Genomic DNA, 14,693 nt, shown 5'->3' with positions numbered 1-14,693 from the left:
GACGTCCTGGGAGAGCTGTGTTAAAGCTCTGGGTAGCGGGGAATACCTTCTTATATCAGCATTTGCATTTAAGGTGCCGGGTCAGTGCTCTAGTAGCTGAAACCTGAAGCGCGATTGATGCTACAAATACACCGGATGACGCGAACACGTGCAGCGGGCGTGCCACTGGCATGCCAAAGGCAAGCCTGGCTGCGCACGTCCACTCCCGAATGGGCCCAGGGGCCAGAATTTCTGCACCATTTCCCCTAGGCTACCATTGTTATACTAGTGCACAGCTCAAACAGATAAATAGAACCCCAGGGCCTAAATGTGCACGCTCAAACTTGATTGAGATGTAACACGATAGATGCTCTCACTGTCGGTTTGAACTTACCCCACCTTCTGCTCTTCCCCCACCTCCCGGGAAACCTCTTAAATTATTTTTACTTAATTGTAGATCCTTGCCGAAACATACGGCAGAAATCTCTATGTTTTTAAAAGATTTTGACCCGGAAGCCCTGTTCTTTACAGAAACCTGACTCAATTCTAGTTCAGAGCCAGATATTATCCAAGCCCTTCCCCAGGGGTACCTGATCCAGAGGATGGATAGAATGACAGGTAAGGGCGGTGGCATTGCTATCATTTATAAAGACCATCTGACGTGTCGCCTGCTAGGCAGCCCACTTTTAGATTGCGAGAATGCCCATTTTTCTATAGAGTTTACCCTCATCCTCTCACTCTCAGGCATTCTTACATATCGCCCACCTGGGGCTATGGGCCAATTTTGCAGATCTATATTAGAAACAGTCAGCAATTTGGCCAGTACGGCAACTAATTTTACTCTCTTAGGAGATTTTAATCTACATTTTGATGACCCCTTAGCACTTACCGCAACTGAACTAACCAGAGACCTCATGACCTACCAACTACTACAGAAGGTCCAACAAGCAACCCACTCTAAAGGGCACCTTCTCAACCCTATTTTCTCTAATTTGAGAGATCTAAGAGTAATAGCCCCCATCCCCCTTCCATGGTCGGACTATTTTTTAATCCCCTTTTCCTGGTCGCCACCAGTTACTGCACCTCACATTCAAGTGACTCAGGCTCAAATTCGAGCTTGGTATAAACTCCCCCTGGAAAGGTGGGCCCAAGAACTCATAAAGACCAAGCCAAATCTCGCTTCTAATCCTGTCGCAGCTAATGATAGATTTTGCAAATGGATATGAGGGTCACTCAATCTGGTGCTTCCAAAAATCTCTATTCAGAAGAAAAACGGACCTAATAAGTCTGCCTGGTTTTCCCCCAATAGAACATCTGTTGGAGAATTTCACCCCTATGACCTAGGAATCCTTTTTAGCCACCCTGACATCAGTAAAAAGTGGGTCTCGACTTGACCCAGCACCACCTAATATTCTTAAACTAGTTGCACCTACAATTGTTCCTACGGCCACTAGCCTGATTAACATCTCATTATCTACAGGTATGGTCCCCCCTGACTGGAAAAGGGCAATGGTCAAAGTACTGTTGAAAAAACCTAACCTGGACCCAGCCGACTTGGGCAACTATCGCCCCATTTCGCTCCTCCCTGGAATTAGCAAGATAGCAGAAAAGTATGTTAATCATACGCTCTCTACCTTCCTTGAGTCCAATGATTTGCTCCACCTCTCCTAAACGGGGTTCCGCCCATGCCAAGGCACCGAACCCGCCTTGCTAGCAGTGGTGGAAGAATCAAGAAGAATTGTTGACTCAGGAGGATCTGCAGCTATAATTCTACTTGACTTGAACACAGCCTTCGATACGGTGAACCACCGAATCTTGGTTCACCGTCTCAGGAATGAAGGAGTGATGGGCATAGCCCTATTGTGGTTAAAATCTTTCCTAGAAGAAAGATTATTCCTGGTCTTTGAAGGCGACACCATCTCTTATCCCATGCCCTTACAGTGCGGGGTCCCTCAGGGTTCTTCCCTGAGCCCTACCCTTTTTAATGTTTATATGGCCCCGTTGGTGGACATTGTTTCCCCCTTCGGGATCCATATAGTACCCTACGCTGACGATACCCAGCTGGTTGTGGCACTGAACCATTCTGACCAGATGTCTCAGGACCTCCACTCCTGCTTGGAGGAAGTCTCCAAGTGGATGAGCTTGTCTCACCTAAAACTTAATGGTGACAAAACTGAGCTCATGATTGTTGGTAACTCCTTATGCTTTAAATTGAGCACAATGTGGCCAGCCAGCATGGGCTCGGTGCCAGCCCCCAAAACAGAGATAAAAAGTCTAGGAATCCGGCTAGACTAGGACCTCACTTTGAAAGTACAAGCAAGAAAGACTGCTTCCTCATTTTATGGCCTGCTTAGAATGACCACAAAGTCCTTCCCCTTTCACCATTTCAAGCAAGAAAAATGCTGATCCAGGCACTAATTCTGTCAAGAATAGATTATAGCAATGCCCTTTATTTGGGTGCCCCAAACTCAGTAGTCGCAAAATTACAAATTGTACAGAATTGTGCAGCAAGACTGCTTACGGGGACCCCCAAAACCTGTTCAGCAAGGCCCGCATTGAGCTCCCTCCACTGGCTCCCAGTGCAGGAAAGGATCAATTTTAAAGCCCTCTGCATTGCCCACAAATCTCTGGAAGGGAGCGGACCTGCTATCAATAAAGCCATGATCCGCCCATGTAGGGCCAACAGGAAACTTCTCTCAGACAAGCTCCATCTAGCGCTGGTCCCTAGGATCAAGAAGGCCAGAAGTGGTGGCCGACTGTTTTCATATAACGCCTCCAAACTCTGGAACACCTTGCCACTGTACCTCCATAGGGAATCCAACCATTTCACTTTCCGTAAACAGTTAAAAAAATGGCTTTTTTCCGTAGACTGCCAAAGCTAATTACCTTATCAGCGCTGGTATGCTCCCGGGTAGCCATGTGATATTTAAAAACCATTTCATTTCTTTGTGGTGTTACAAATGATCACAAATTGCGTATTTTAGCGCACACTGTAGTACATGTTTTTCACATCACTTTACTGGCTTTACCATGGAGACAGGCAACAAAACTACTGTTATATTCTCTGCATTACCATTGCTTTAGAAAATATCTGAAAGAATATAAAAATATTACTTACTTTCTCAGTGAAACATATGCGCTTTGAAGGTCTTTGGAAAATATGACAAATTCTCTTTTGCCACTTGGAAGTGGGCTCAGTCCCTTGGCTTGGAGGCTGGCTATATAAGATGGCACTCGTTTGAAAACTGCAGCGCACTGCTTCTTAAAACAATCAATTTCCTGTTGGGAGAAAATGTGAGTTCATCAAAAGGGAGAGAAAGAGGTGGGCTCGGCCTCCTTGTCCTACATAAATAACCTAAGAAAAGTCCACTCATATCTCACCGAACTATCCTTCCAGTTATCTTGCTAAACTTTAGAAAAAACAATACATTTTCTTAAAATAACCCTCACCCACCAAAAGGTCCCTTGGTGGCATGCTTCATCATCGGGTTCTTCCCACCCCGCTGCGGGACAAGGCGTGCTACGACCGACGGAGAATGGTAATGTGTTTATACAATAGAATCTCATTGTCAAATTAACCTATATGTAATATCTCGTCTTTCCAGATCATATTGATGAAACATAACTAGTGGGTATTGTATGTGCATGATAATTTCCATATCTTAACTTAATATTAATTAAGAAGACCATCCGGTTTCCTAAGCAGTGGTACAAGGGTTTATTTAGTCTGGTCCTGATGAAAAACCGTAGGGGTAAGGCTTGAAACATGTAGACCGGGAGGCACGCATTAATTCCAGTGTGTTTCTCCCCCCCCTTTTTAACAATACCAGCTACAGGATGTAATAAACTTTAGGTTCCATGTGGCCAGGTATTTTTTAATTTCACAAAGTTCCTCTGATCCTTCCACTCACACATCACTTTATAGCTTACACCTCCAAAAGTGCTCCCACGTCTCCGTCGGTCGTAGCATGCCCATCCTGCAGCGGGGCAGGAAGAACCCGGTGACGAAGCATGCCACCAAGGGACATTTTAGTGGGTGAGCGTTATTTTAAGAAATGTTATCATTTTTTTCTTAAGTTTATCAGGATCACTGGAAGGATAGTTCATTGAAATACGAGTAGGAGAAAATGTGATAAAGCACTGTAGACAAAAAAACTTTTACACCTAAGATGTCAGTCTATTGCCAGGTTCCCCAACAGCCTAGGCGCCCTTTTGCTAACACAAGTTACTTACCTGTAAATAGTTCCCAGGCTTCTTTTCCAAACTGGAACCAATTGGTTGTGCGTCTCGCCAACCCGGTTGTGTTTGTTTTAAAACTGTAAAGTGGGAGTTTAAGAACAAACCCAGAAAAAGCATGCCTGCATATGAGAACACACGCTACAGGAGTTCGCTGTCATGTACCTGGCAAATCGTTAAGACTAAAGGGTTTCAGAGAGCGTCATTTCCATGATGAAGGTAATTAGATGGTTAAAGTTGCCTGCGATTGAGCAGAAAATCTCTGAAGTCCTTTTCTCTTATTTTGTAGTATATTTTATGCACCCATGCCTTTTGTCTGTTTATCTGTCCAGAATATTTCAGTACAGCTTGAAAGAGGTCCTGTGACCGACAAAGAAATGCCGTTCAAAAAAGTCTGTGTGTCTCCAACGAGAGAAAAACGGCTACTTACAAATGTACGTTTTGTATGCAGTCCATTTTGCATGGCCATGTCCATCATTTCAGACTCTTCAACAGTTTAGCTGGATAATATGCCACAAACCAGTGAAAACCACTGATGCACTTGGTCCAAAATGAATACGTTGTGCTAATGTGACATATATTTAGTGACTTTTTAAAATAGCATTTTGGTAATGTGTAGTTCTCTGTGTGCTCTATATTCTGTCATGGAATGTGATGATTTGACCAGAGCGGCAGGTGGTTCTTAGTACTGCTCTGTGCTGGATGTGAATAAAGCTTCCTGCTCACTGCTCCGTGGTAATGTGGTGATTATTCCTCCACAGTTATGTATTGACTTTAAGCATAACACATGTCACTTACAATGTATCATGTCACAGAAATACATGCTGTAAAGTTTGGAAAGGATCATTAACGTGGAGAAGTGTAGCTCACTGGTTAGAGGAGGCATACCCTGAGGCAGAGGTCAGACCCGGGACCAGGGTTCGATTCCCGACGTGGCAGGGTTCGGAGCCCAATTGTCCACAGACTAGATAATTCTCGCTTCGGTGCCCACTCTAAGCACGAGTTCACACTATGCAGCTCTGGGCAACAAGCTTGCTTAATCTCCACAACAGCCCCCCCGCGGCGGGATGCCTGGCTTTCACCTTGGGGATACCCAGTACGGGTTATCTCACAGGGAAAAAACAGGACGGGTTCCCAATGCAAGCGCCGAGATGCCCAAGGGTAAGTCGAGCGCTATATAAAACATACATACATTGAAAATCACAGGTTAAAAAGGAAAGGCAGCAGTAGATCAGAAGGGTGCGGATTCGAGCCCAGTATTGTGGTGTGCATAACATGAGGTATAGCATTAATTATATATCAAGTTATCAAGTGTGTATGGTTAATTTCCAAAGAAGCATCATGAGTTCAGAGCGACCCATCATGCCTTTGAGGGTAAGGTTAAACCTTTCAACCAACACATTGCTTTGGGGGTGGTAAGGAGTTGAGAACTTGTAGGTAACTCCACATGCCTTCCAAATGTCCTTCAGGTGCAAGGACAGGTACCATGGTTAGTTACCACCTCCTTGGGGAAACCTACGCTGGTAAAGAGCCCCATCAGTGCCCTGACCATGGCAGGCGCTGTCACCATCCTCAGAGGGATAGCTTCCGGGTACTGGGTAGCATGGTCCAACATGACAGGACAAACCTGTTGTGCTTGGCTGTCCTGAGATCCAGATGCCCTACAATGTCAATGCCCACCCACTCAAAAGGAGTGCTCACAACAGGAAAATGTTGTAGGGGAGCCTTGCATTTCCCCCAAGTCTTGCCACTTGTGTGACAGCTAGGACAGGACTTGCAGAAGGCATTTGAGACCTTCCTCATTGGAGACCAATAAAAGTGTTTGACTATTCTCGACAATTGCGAAAAAGTTGTCTTGCCCTGCAAGCTGCTGTTCCTCCAAAGCCTGGGAGGACCACCACCACTTCTCCAAAGACACATGAACTCCAGAGGAACAGCAGAGCTGTTACCCTGCATCTCGAAGGTATCGAAGACTGAGCTGTGAGGTTCCAAGTCTGCGAAAACCCAACACCAGCAACCACCACTGGACCTGAGCCGCCTAGCCCCGAGCTGAACTGGGCCAGCGGTGCCAACGTGGTCCCTCTACTCACCAGCCTGGCAGGGCTGGTGCCAAGTCAGTTGCTTCTTCTGCAGTTCTTACTTTCACTGCTTATCAGCCCTTCTTCTTCTTTTAGTGAGCAGGATCTGAGTATCTAGTGCCGGGGGCTTCCCCAAATACTGAATATAGTGTAGGATTGTAGCCAATGGGCTACTTACCTGGGGATCACTACGCTCCCTATATGATCACTTCCTGATGGGAGATGGTCATAATCCTGTCCCAGAATTCCTGATTTTGCCAGCATGAAGATGGCTCCACTTCAGGTGGCCCACCTTTTGCCTACATCATAGCCATTTTGAATGGCAAGGAGAGTTTTACGCCCAACTTACCAGCACTTCAATGGGCTTTTCTGGAGCCCCGTCTTATGCCAATATATTTATGGCCCAATTCGAAGAGGAGCATATTGTTTCCAACATGTCATGGTGGAGCAAGATTATACTGCCGTTATATAGATGACATTTTTATAGTCTGGAAAGGCAGTAAAACAGAACTAGAGTCTATGATCACCACTTTGAATACCATCAACACACGCATTCAGTTTACCTCCAGCATCGTCACGACACAAACTCATTTCCTGGATGTCCTTATCAGCTATACTAGACCAAACTCACATTTCGACACTCAAGTTTATAGTAAACCCACGGACAAGAATAACGCCTTGGCTTTCACGAGTTTTCATCCTAGACCTCTCAGTAAGAACTTACTCACAATTTATCAGAATCAGACAAATGTGTTCTAACCATGACATGAGTAATCAAAAACTGCCAGAGTACAAAGAAAGATATGCCTCTCGAGGTTATCCACAAGACATTCTAGACAACTGTCTTAATCGAGCACAAGTCCACAAACGTGAGGCGTTACTAACTCCATCAGTTAAATCTCACCATAACAGGATTGTATTTATCTCCAAATATTCCACGACTTCCACATCGGTCAAAAAGATATTAACCACAGATGGGAATTACTGCAACAAGGAAAAGACTTCAACGACATCTTTGGCAATAAACCCATTTTTGCCTACACTAGAGGCAAAAACATAAGATCTATATTGTCATCTCCTAAGCCTGAAATCAAACAGTTTTTACATCGGGGTACCACCAAATGCAATAATTGTATACACTGCAGTAATGTAATCACCGGCAATATACTGACCCACCCACTAACAGGCAAGAAGATTCCACTGTACCATACCAGTGATTGCAACGCGACCAATGTGATATACTGCATTAAATGTCCATGCGGCAAAGCATATATCGGCAAGACAGAACGTAAAGTAGAAATCCGCATAACTGAACACAAGAGCAAAATTCGTACAAAAAGCATTACATCAAGCTTAGCTCTACATTGGACTGAGTCCAAGCATAACATATCACAGTTACGATTCCAAATTGTAGAAAGGATAACACCAAGGGCAGGAATGGATATCACGAAACAATTATTATGCAGAGAAGTGTTCTGGATTAAGCACCTTGTGACCATGACACCATCGGGTCTCAATGACCGTCTAGATATGAATTGCTTTTTATAAAGAAACTCAGTATAATCAGACACACATATTCAGAGTGATTGTAGGATCTGGTCAGCATGCATTTGGTTGATCAGTACACTACCCACCAACAAGAGACATTCAAGAGCTCACATATGGTGAAGGGTTCTTTATTCACAGTGGTTACCTTGGGGATATACGCTCACAGCGAGTCAACACCTGGTTATCTCATTCGGCTAACATCAATTGTACGCGTCTTTATTATTTGTCTATTCATTTTTGATTGGCATGTTTAATTCTATACATCGGGGCTTTGCTATTCAGTCCATTTTCTAAGAACTTTTTTTGAATCACTGTTATTCAATGGCAGTGTTTAGTACTTATGTGAGCGTTATGCATTATTGTGTGAAGCATCAGACCCCGCATGGGGCCTAGTGCTACAGCTTACACTTCAGTTTTATCCCGCTAGATAATTCGTCACTTGATTTCGTTCCGTTATTCTTTCACACAGTGTCAAGATGGCGACACTTCCGGCCGTCTGCGAGTCCTCTTTTTTTGTCTGCCTCGCGGCGTGTTTAAATCGTTCCGACACTTCTGGCATTACGCGTTCATATTAGATCGTACACCGAGCAGCATTGAGATTTTTAAAACTGGTAAGACTTGGGAGCATTTGCTACTCCGTCATCCCGCGCGTATTTTAGGGAACCAACATTAGGTATGTTACACACTCAGCTGACGGGCTTTGCTATTTTTATTTTTATTTCTCTCATCTAGATCTTGTGGCAACGAAGTTTGGACATACTGAAGTTCCCTCACAATGAGTGGGTGAGTGCAACATCCGGTTGCTCCAGTAGATATATTCGCGTTTATATTGGGTATGTCATATCGCCATGCCACTTTGTTTGTATCGTTACAGGGCCGGGCACGCCAGGCTACATTGAACTACTTACCGCAAGGCACTTATGCGCAGAGTAAGCATATTTCACGATTTGCCGTAATCATTATTTAAGCGTCTAGGCACCCATGGTACTAACGTTAGTGATTTCTCCAGTTTGCAGCCGTTACAATCGAGGCCAGTTTACACGGACCACTGTTTGGTGAGCATAGGACATCATATGTATTTCACCCACCCGCATCTTTTTGAGTTTGCTAGCGGTTATCACTATGCACTGATTACTGTGCTCACATGACACGGGTCGCCATGCTGCACATTCTATTATCTCATTCGGCATTTTCTTTGGCGCTTTCACGTGGTGACACTTACCTTTTATCTCGGGCAGTGTATAATACACAGGAGTAACCATACAGGCCTTTTCACTTTTTTCTTCTTTTTTCTGGTGAGCATTTGGGAGTTAACACATGAGGTCTCACTTGGTCGGATAGGCGCTGCGCGTAGATCCTGAGGGCCCCTTAGCATCGCATATACACAGGCACCTTTGTGGAGGTGCACCAGCGCTTAGGATTCTCACTCGCCTGCCCCCTAGCCACAATTGGGCTTAGTTACGCTTTGTGAGCATTGTTACATGGTTTGGACGAATACCCGTAGAGGGTTTCGCCCTGGCAGTTCAGTTGGCCTGTTTGGCTTGTTTTTGCACACGGTACTATGTTTGTGCGTTGTTGTGTTGAAGGGTTTATATCGCAGCTCCCTACATGGTCAAGCGAAGGCCCGCTGCTCCCCGCCCTGGAGGGACGCCCTTGGTCCCCCGCCACACACTTACCCTTAGGACTTCCGCATGGCTGCAACCAATGTAATTACGTGGAATGTTAGGGGCATGCACACACCGGCGCGGAGGTACTCCGTCTACGCATACATGCGGCGACATGCAGTGGCAATAGCACTCCTGCAGGAGACGCACATGACGGCTGGGGAGTTGGGCAGACTGCGTGCGCGCTGGAGGGGGCAGGTATTTGGCACCACATGCTCGGCCCACGCTAGAGGCATGATATGGGTGAGGGCGGGTACCCCCTTTATCTGTCTGCAGGCACTGGTGGATCCTGGTGGGAGGTACACCTTAGTACACGGACGGATAGACGGTCAGCAGGTGCTACTGGGGTCCCTTTATGCGCCGAATGTGGAGCAGTCGCCCTACCTGGCCACCCTGTCGTCGGTACTGGCGCCGTTTGCTGGCCTCCCCTGGCTCTTGGGAGGAGACTTTAACTCCGTGCTGGATATCCACATGGACCGGTCATTCCCGCCCTTGCGGGGCACGCAGGTGGGGTCAAACGCCAGAGCCCTTACCGCCTGGCTGTCACATTGGACTCTCACTGACTTGTGGTGGAATGTTCACCCGGACGAGCGCGTCTATTCATATTACTCAGCGGTACACAGCCTCCATGTCCGGTTGGACAGAGTGGTGGGCACCCCGTCGGTGCTTCCGTGGGTGACCCGCGCGGAATACATGGGTCGGACGCATTCAGACCATAATCCCCTCATATTGGGGCTGCGGTGGCGGCCCGATCGGCCTCCGGTGCCGACATGGCGCCTCCAGACAGCAGCGCTGGAGGACCCGGAATTTCGGGCCTCCTTGGGCACTGCGGTCGAACAGTATTTTGATCTTAATGAGGGCTCCACGGATAGCGAGCTGATCGAATGGGATGCCCATAAGGTATATATTAGGGGGCACTGTCTGGGCGCGACCTGGAATATTCGAAAGCAGTTGGCACGTGATCTCGCCGCCTTGGAGTCTCGCCTCCTTTCGTGCGAATTGCGTGGTGAGGGGGGGGGGCACGGACTCGAGTCGCTTACTGGATCTCCGGGCGCGCCACACCGACCTCCTTGATCGGCTCCGTTGCCTTAATTATGCGGCCCACTCATCCCGGGTACACGCTACGTCGGACAGGGCGGGACGACTCCTGGCCTGGCTCATTAGGCAGGAGACGGCCCGTACCCCAGTAGGTGCAATCACTAGACCTGATGGAACACTGGTCCACACACAGTGGGAAATTCACCAGGCGTTCACGGCGCATTACGCCTCTCTGTACCGGTCAACGGGGCGGAGGAGTGCGTGCGACCTGGATGAGTTCTTAGAAGCGGTGGAACTGCCCGTGGTTTCGGAGGAGCACCATGCGACCCTGGAATGCCCCCCTACGGTAGAAGAGATAGGGGAGGCTATTTCCTCTCTGGCTTCGGGGAAGGCACCGGGGCCGGACGGACTTCCGGCAGAATACTACAAAACCTACCGTGAGTCCCTGGTCCCGAGGCTTCACAGCCTCTACCTGACGGCACTAGAGGAGGGCACATTGCCAGCATCGCTGAAAGAAGCCTATCTGATTTCCCTGCCGAAACCAGGACGGGACGCCACTCAGCTGGGGTCCTATCGCCCACTCGCCCTGCTCAACACGGACTATAAAATCTTGGCGAAGATACTGGCGGAGAGACTAGCGCCAGTGGTGCTCACGCTGGTACACAGCGATCAAAATGGCTTCGTGCTCAAACGCAGCACTTCCCTTAATTTGCGGCGGTTTTTTCGGGTGATGGAGGAGAGCACCCGACAATGGCCCAGGGCGGTCTGCCTGGTCTTGGACCTGGAGAAAGCCTTTGATTGACTGGAATGGGGATACCTGGTGTCGACGCTGTCGCACTTCGGACTGGGGCTGGGCTTTCTTCAGCTTCTGTACAAAGGACCCACGGTGCGCATGCGCACTGGCCCATATGTCTCGGACCCCATCAAAATCAGCCAAGGTACCAGGCAGGGATGTCCGTTGTCGCCCCTCCTGTTTGCGCTTGCAATGGAACCGTTAGCGGCGACGCTCCGCAGGGAGCTAGCAGATGGCATCCCGCTGGGGGACGCAACTCACCAGGTGTCCCTTTACGCGGATGACCTACTAGTCTATGTTAGAGACGTGGCTTCTATCCCGGCGGGACTGGACCGCATTCTACACGCCTTCGAACAGCTCTCAGGCCTCCGAGTCAATGCCGCAAAATCCTGTCTGTTCGCCTTCCGGGACGACGTCCAAGACCCAGACTACCACCTTGGAGGAGTGCGGGTCCAATGGCAGCCGGACACCTTTCGCTATCTGGGCATCCAGATATATCGCCGCCTGGCGGATCTGGTGGAGGGTAACCTGGGGCGCACAGTGACAGCGGTCCGGGCCCAGATGGCGTTCTGGAGCACGCTTGCCCTTTCGGTGACCGGACGAATAGCGCTTGTTAAAATGGTAGTACTGCCCCGTCTGCTATACTATTTTGCCAACCTCCCGGTATACATACCGGTGTCTTTCTTCACGCCCTTTACGCGCTCCCTCCGCGACTTCATATGGGGAATGGCGCGCCACAGGGTTGCGCTGCCGAAACTGTGCCTTCCCGTGGGCCAGGGTGGACTAGGGATGCCGTGTCTTGAGCACTACTATCTGGCAGCGCAGCTGCAATGGGTGGCCCGCTGGCTAGTTGACAGATGCCGTGAGGACACAGCGACGGTGGTGAACCCGCCGCTGGCATTAACTGAGCTCCTCAGAATCTTTCACCCGACAACGAGCGCGCTCAAGCCCGAACCTCTGTGGTTAGTGGTGGCGTATAAATGCTACCGTCGATGTCTCCGGCTGACACGGGCCCGAATCCCATACGCCTCGGCCATTCCTCTGGAGGGTTCCCCTTGCGGGCGAGGCACGCTTGGAGCTGCAGAACTAAGGGATTGGCACGCGGCCGATATCCACACACTGGAGGACCTATACCATGAAGGGGGCCTTCTGCCGTTCGCGACCCTAGCGGAAGAGACGGGGCTGGCGCAGGGTCAGTTTCTCCGGCACCGGGCTCTGATAGAGACACTGGCAGGTCACTGGGGGGACTTGCGGGAAGAGCCGGAGCAGCACTTAGTGCTACAATACCTCCATGTCATGGGCCGAGGGGGACATCTAATCAAATGGTTCGCTGCGGCCGTGCGGATACACGCGGCGCCGAACCTAGGGGCACTGCGCGAGAAATGGGAGGGGGATCTTGTCCGCCCTATGGTAGGTAAAGAGTGGGAGAGGGCACTGCAGGGGCCGAGGAGGGTACCTCGAAACATGAGATTTCGTCAAATACAGTTTTTTGTCCTGCACAGGGCCTACCTTACGCCGGCTGCCATTAACAAGTATTTTCGTCGCGTAGAAGCATGCTGCCCCCGCTGCGCAGTGGTCGACGCCGACCTGCTCCACATGCTGTGGGGCTGCCCAGCACTACAGATGTACTGGCAGGCGATACATAGGGAGCTCCGCAGGTGTACGGGCCGGGAAACTCCATTTGAGTGGCCCACTTATTTACTACATCTCTTTCACCGGCCACCCCCGGCTAAGGTGGCCTCCTGTTTTCTCGATCTGGGGATCATAGTGGCAAAGCGACTTATCACCAAACGCTGGAAGGCAGACACTGCGCCGCATGTGTGAGCATGGCGTGGCTCTTTACTGGTGTGGGCGAAGGCGGAGGAGGTGGCACTTCAGCGGGAGGAGACACTGGGCCTTAGAGTGACGCCCATCGCATCCCAATGGGGGAGATGCTGCAGACCCTGCTGCAATCGGAGGAAGTGGCCCCGGGAGGAGGCAGGGACGCGTTGTAGGAGCTGCGCTAGGCGATGGTACGCTGTCCGCCTGGTCGAGATGCTGCGCTGGTGGGTATGGCAGGCTTAAAGGTGGGGACAGTGCATGCCGCAGATCGAATATTAGTGCTTGAACCAGTCCTGGTGGGGGGGAGCTGGGGAGGTCGGAGCCCGACGGGAGAGGGGTCAGAGGAGAGGGGCCGTCTAGACTAGAACTTGCGAGCTGCTGTTGGGAGTTATTTTAGTTGCTAGGCTGTTGAGGAGACAGCTACCCAGTTCCGGAACGGGGAGTTTAGCACTGTTTGTATAACTGTTTGGGGATGCACCGGGATTAGCACGTAACTGGTACAGGAGATGGTGAGCGGATGCTCTCCACAAGGGCTGCGGCCACAGCATCACACACGGAGGTAGATTTACTCATAGCCTCGCAGGTTGTACCTTTGGGCACTGCTACTTACTTTTCAGTTAATGTAACGCAACCAGACTGCATGCGCTGTGCACTGACACTTAGCCGAATGATGTATGTAATGATGCTCGCTGATTAAGTATGATGTAAGGTGTGATGCTACCTGCAAACTCAATAAACAGATTTCTAAATAAATGAGGTCTCACTTGGTAATCAGCTCATCTTAAGGAAGTGACCATGCACCTCTATATTTGAGGCACGTTGGGTAATGCTGCCCCATGTGTATATAAAGTATGATGAAACAGCAATATAAGCATAACAAATTGGTTTTTTTTTAGGTTGTCCCCTGATGAAGGGACGGTGACGTCCCAAAATGAATCGGGCATTCATGAACCATTGTTTATTATTTCATGGACTGATTTTTGTACTACAATGTGATTGAAATGAGGATTGTGCATATATTTTCATTCATTTGTTGAACATTGTACAGACTGTATTGTTGTACGAATTGTTAAGTGCATTTTCATTATGATTGAATCTTGATATAAATTGTGGTGAACCAATGGTTTAAAATTGTCAATGTTTTGAGCGGTAGTCTCACACGAGACGTGGGTATCAGCACCCATTGAAGTGTGCACGGCACCATCAAGTTCACATACTTGTAACAGCTCTTTAATTTACCCACACTTGGTTGACAGCAAGTGTAGTGTTGTAGCACCACAGTTAGAATAGGTTTAAATTATCATTAAAGGAGTGCTCCTCCAACCCTCCAATTATCCACTTCAGGTGGCCCACCTTAGTGTGGCATTAGCTTGAGGGTGGACACGCCTATCAGACTAGATCATTTTCCCGCCTGTCCATGTGCCAAATGGATCTGGACAAAGGGAGTCAGTTTCTTCTCCTGTGAGAGAAAACAGATTTGCATACCAAAGCGGTAGGCCCTTTGAAGCTCACCCGCTGGAATGCTAATGTGCAGCT

At 48.8% G+C, this 14,693-nt stretch overlaps 1 protein-coding gene across 1 annotated transcript in view; it reads right to left on the bottom strand.

The window, feature by feature from the left end:
• Positions 1–14,693, bottom strand: part of LOC146817631 (uncharacterized) — a 289,744-nt gene that overhangs the window by 156,304 nt on the left and 118,747 nt on the right. The window contains exon 7 of the mRNA XM_085609647.1: positions 3,098–3,258. Within this exon, the coding sequence (XP_085465773.1) occupies positions 3,098–3,258 (161 nt within the window). The remainder of the gene's footprint in view (positions 1–3,097; positions 3,259–14,693) is intronic.

Source organism: Triturus cristatus, chromosome 6, assembly GCF_964204655.1.
Source record: "Triturus cristatus chromosome 6, aTriCri1.1, whole genome shotgun sequence".
Lineage (NCBI taxonomy): Eukaryota > Metazoa > Chordata > Amphibia > Caudata > Salamandridae > Triturus > Triturus cristatus.
Note: the sequence above shows the minus strand (reverse complement) of the source record. Positions and strands in the feature narration are given on the sequence as shown.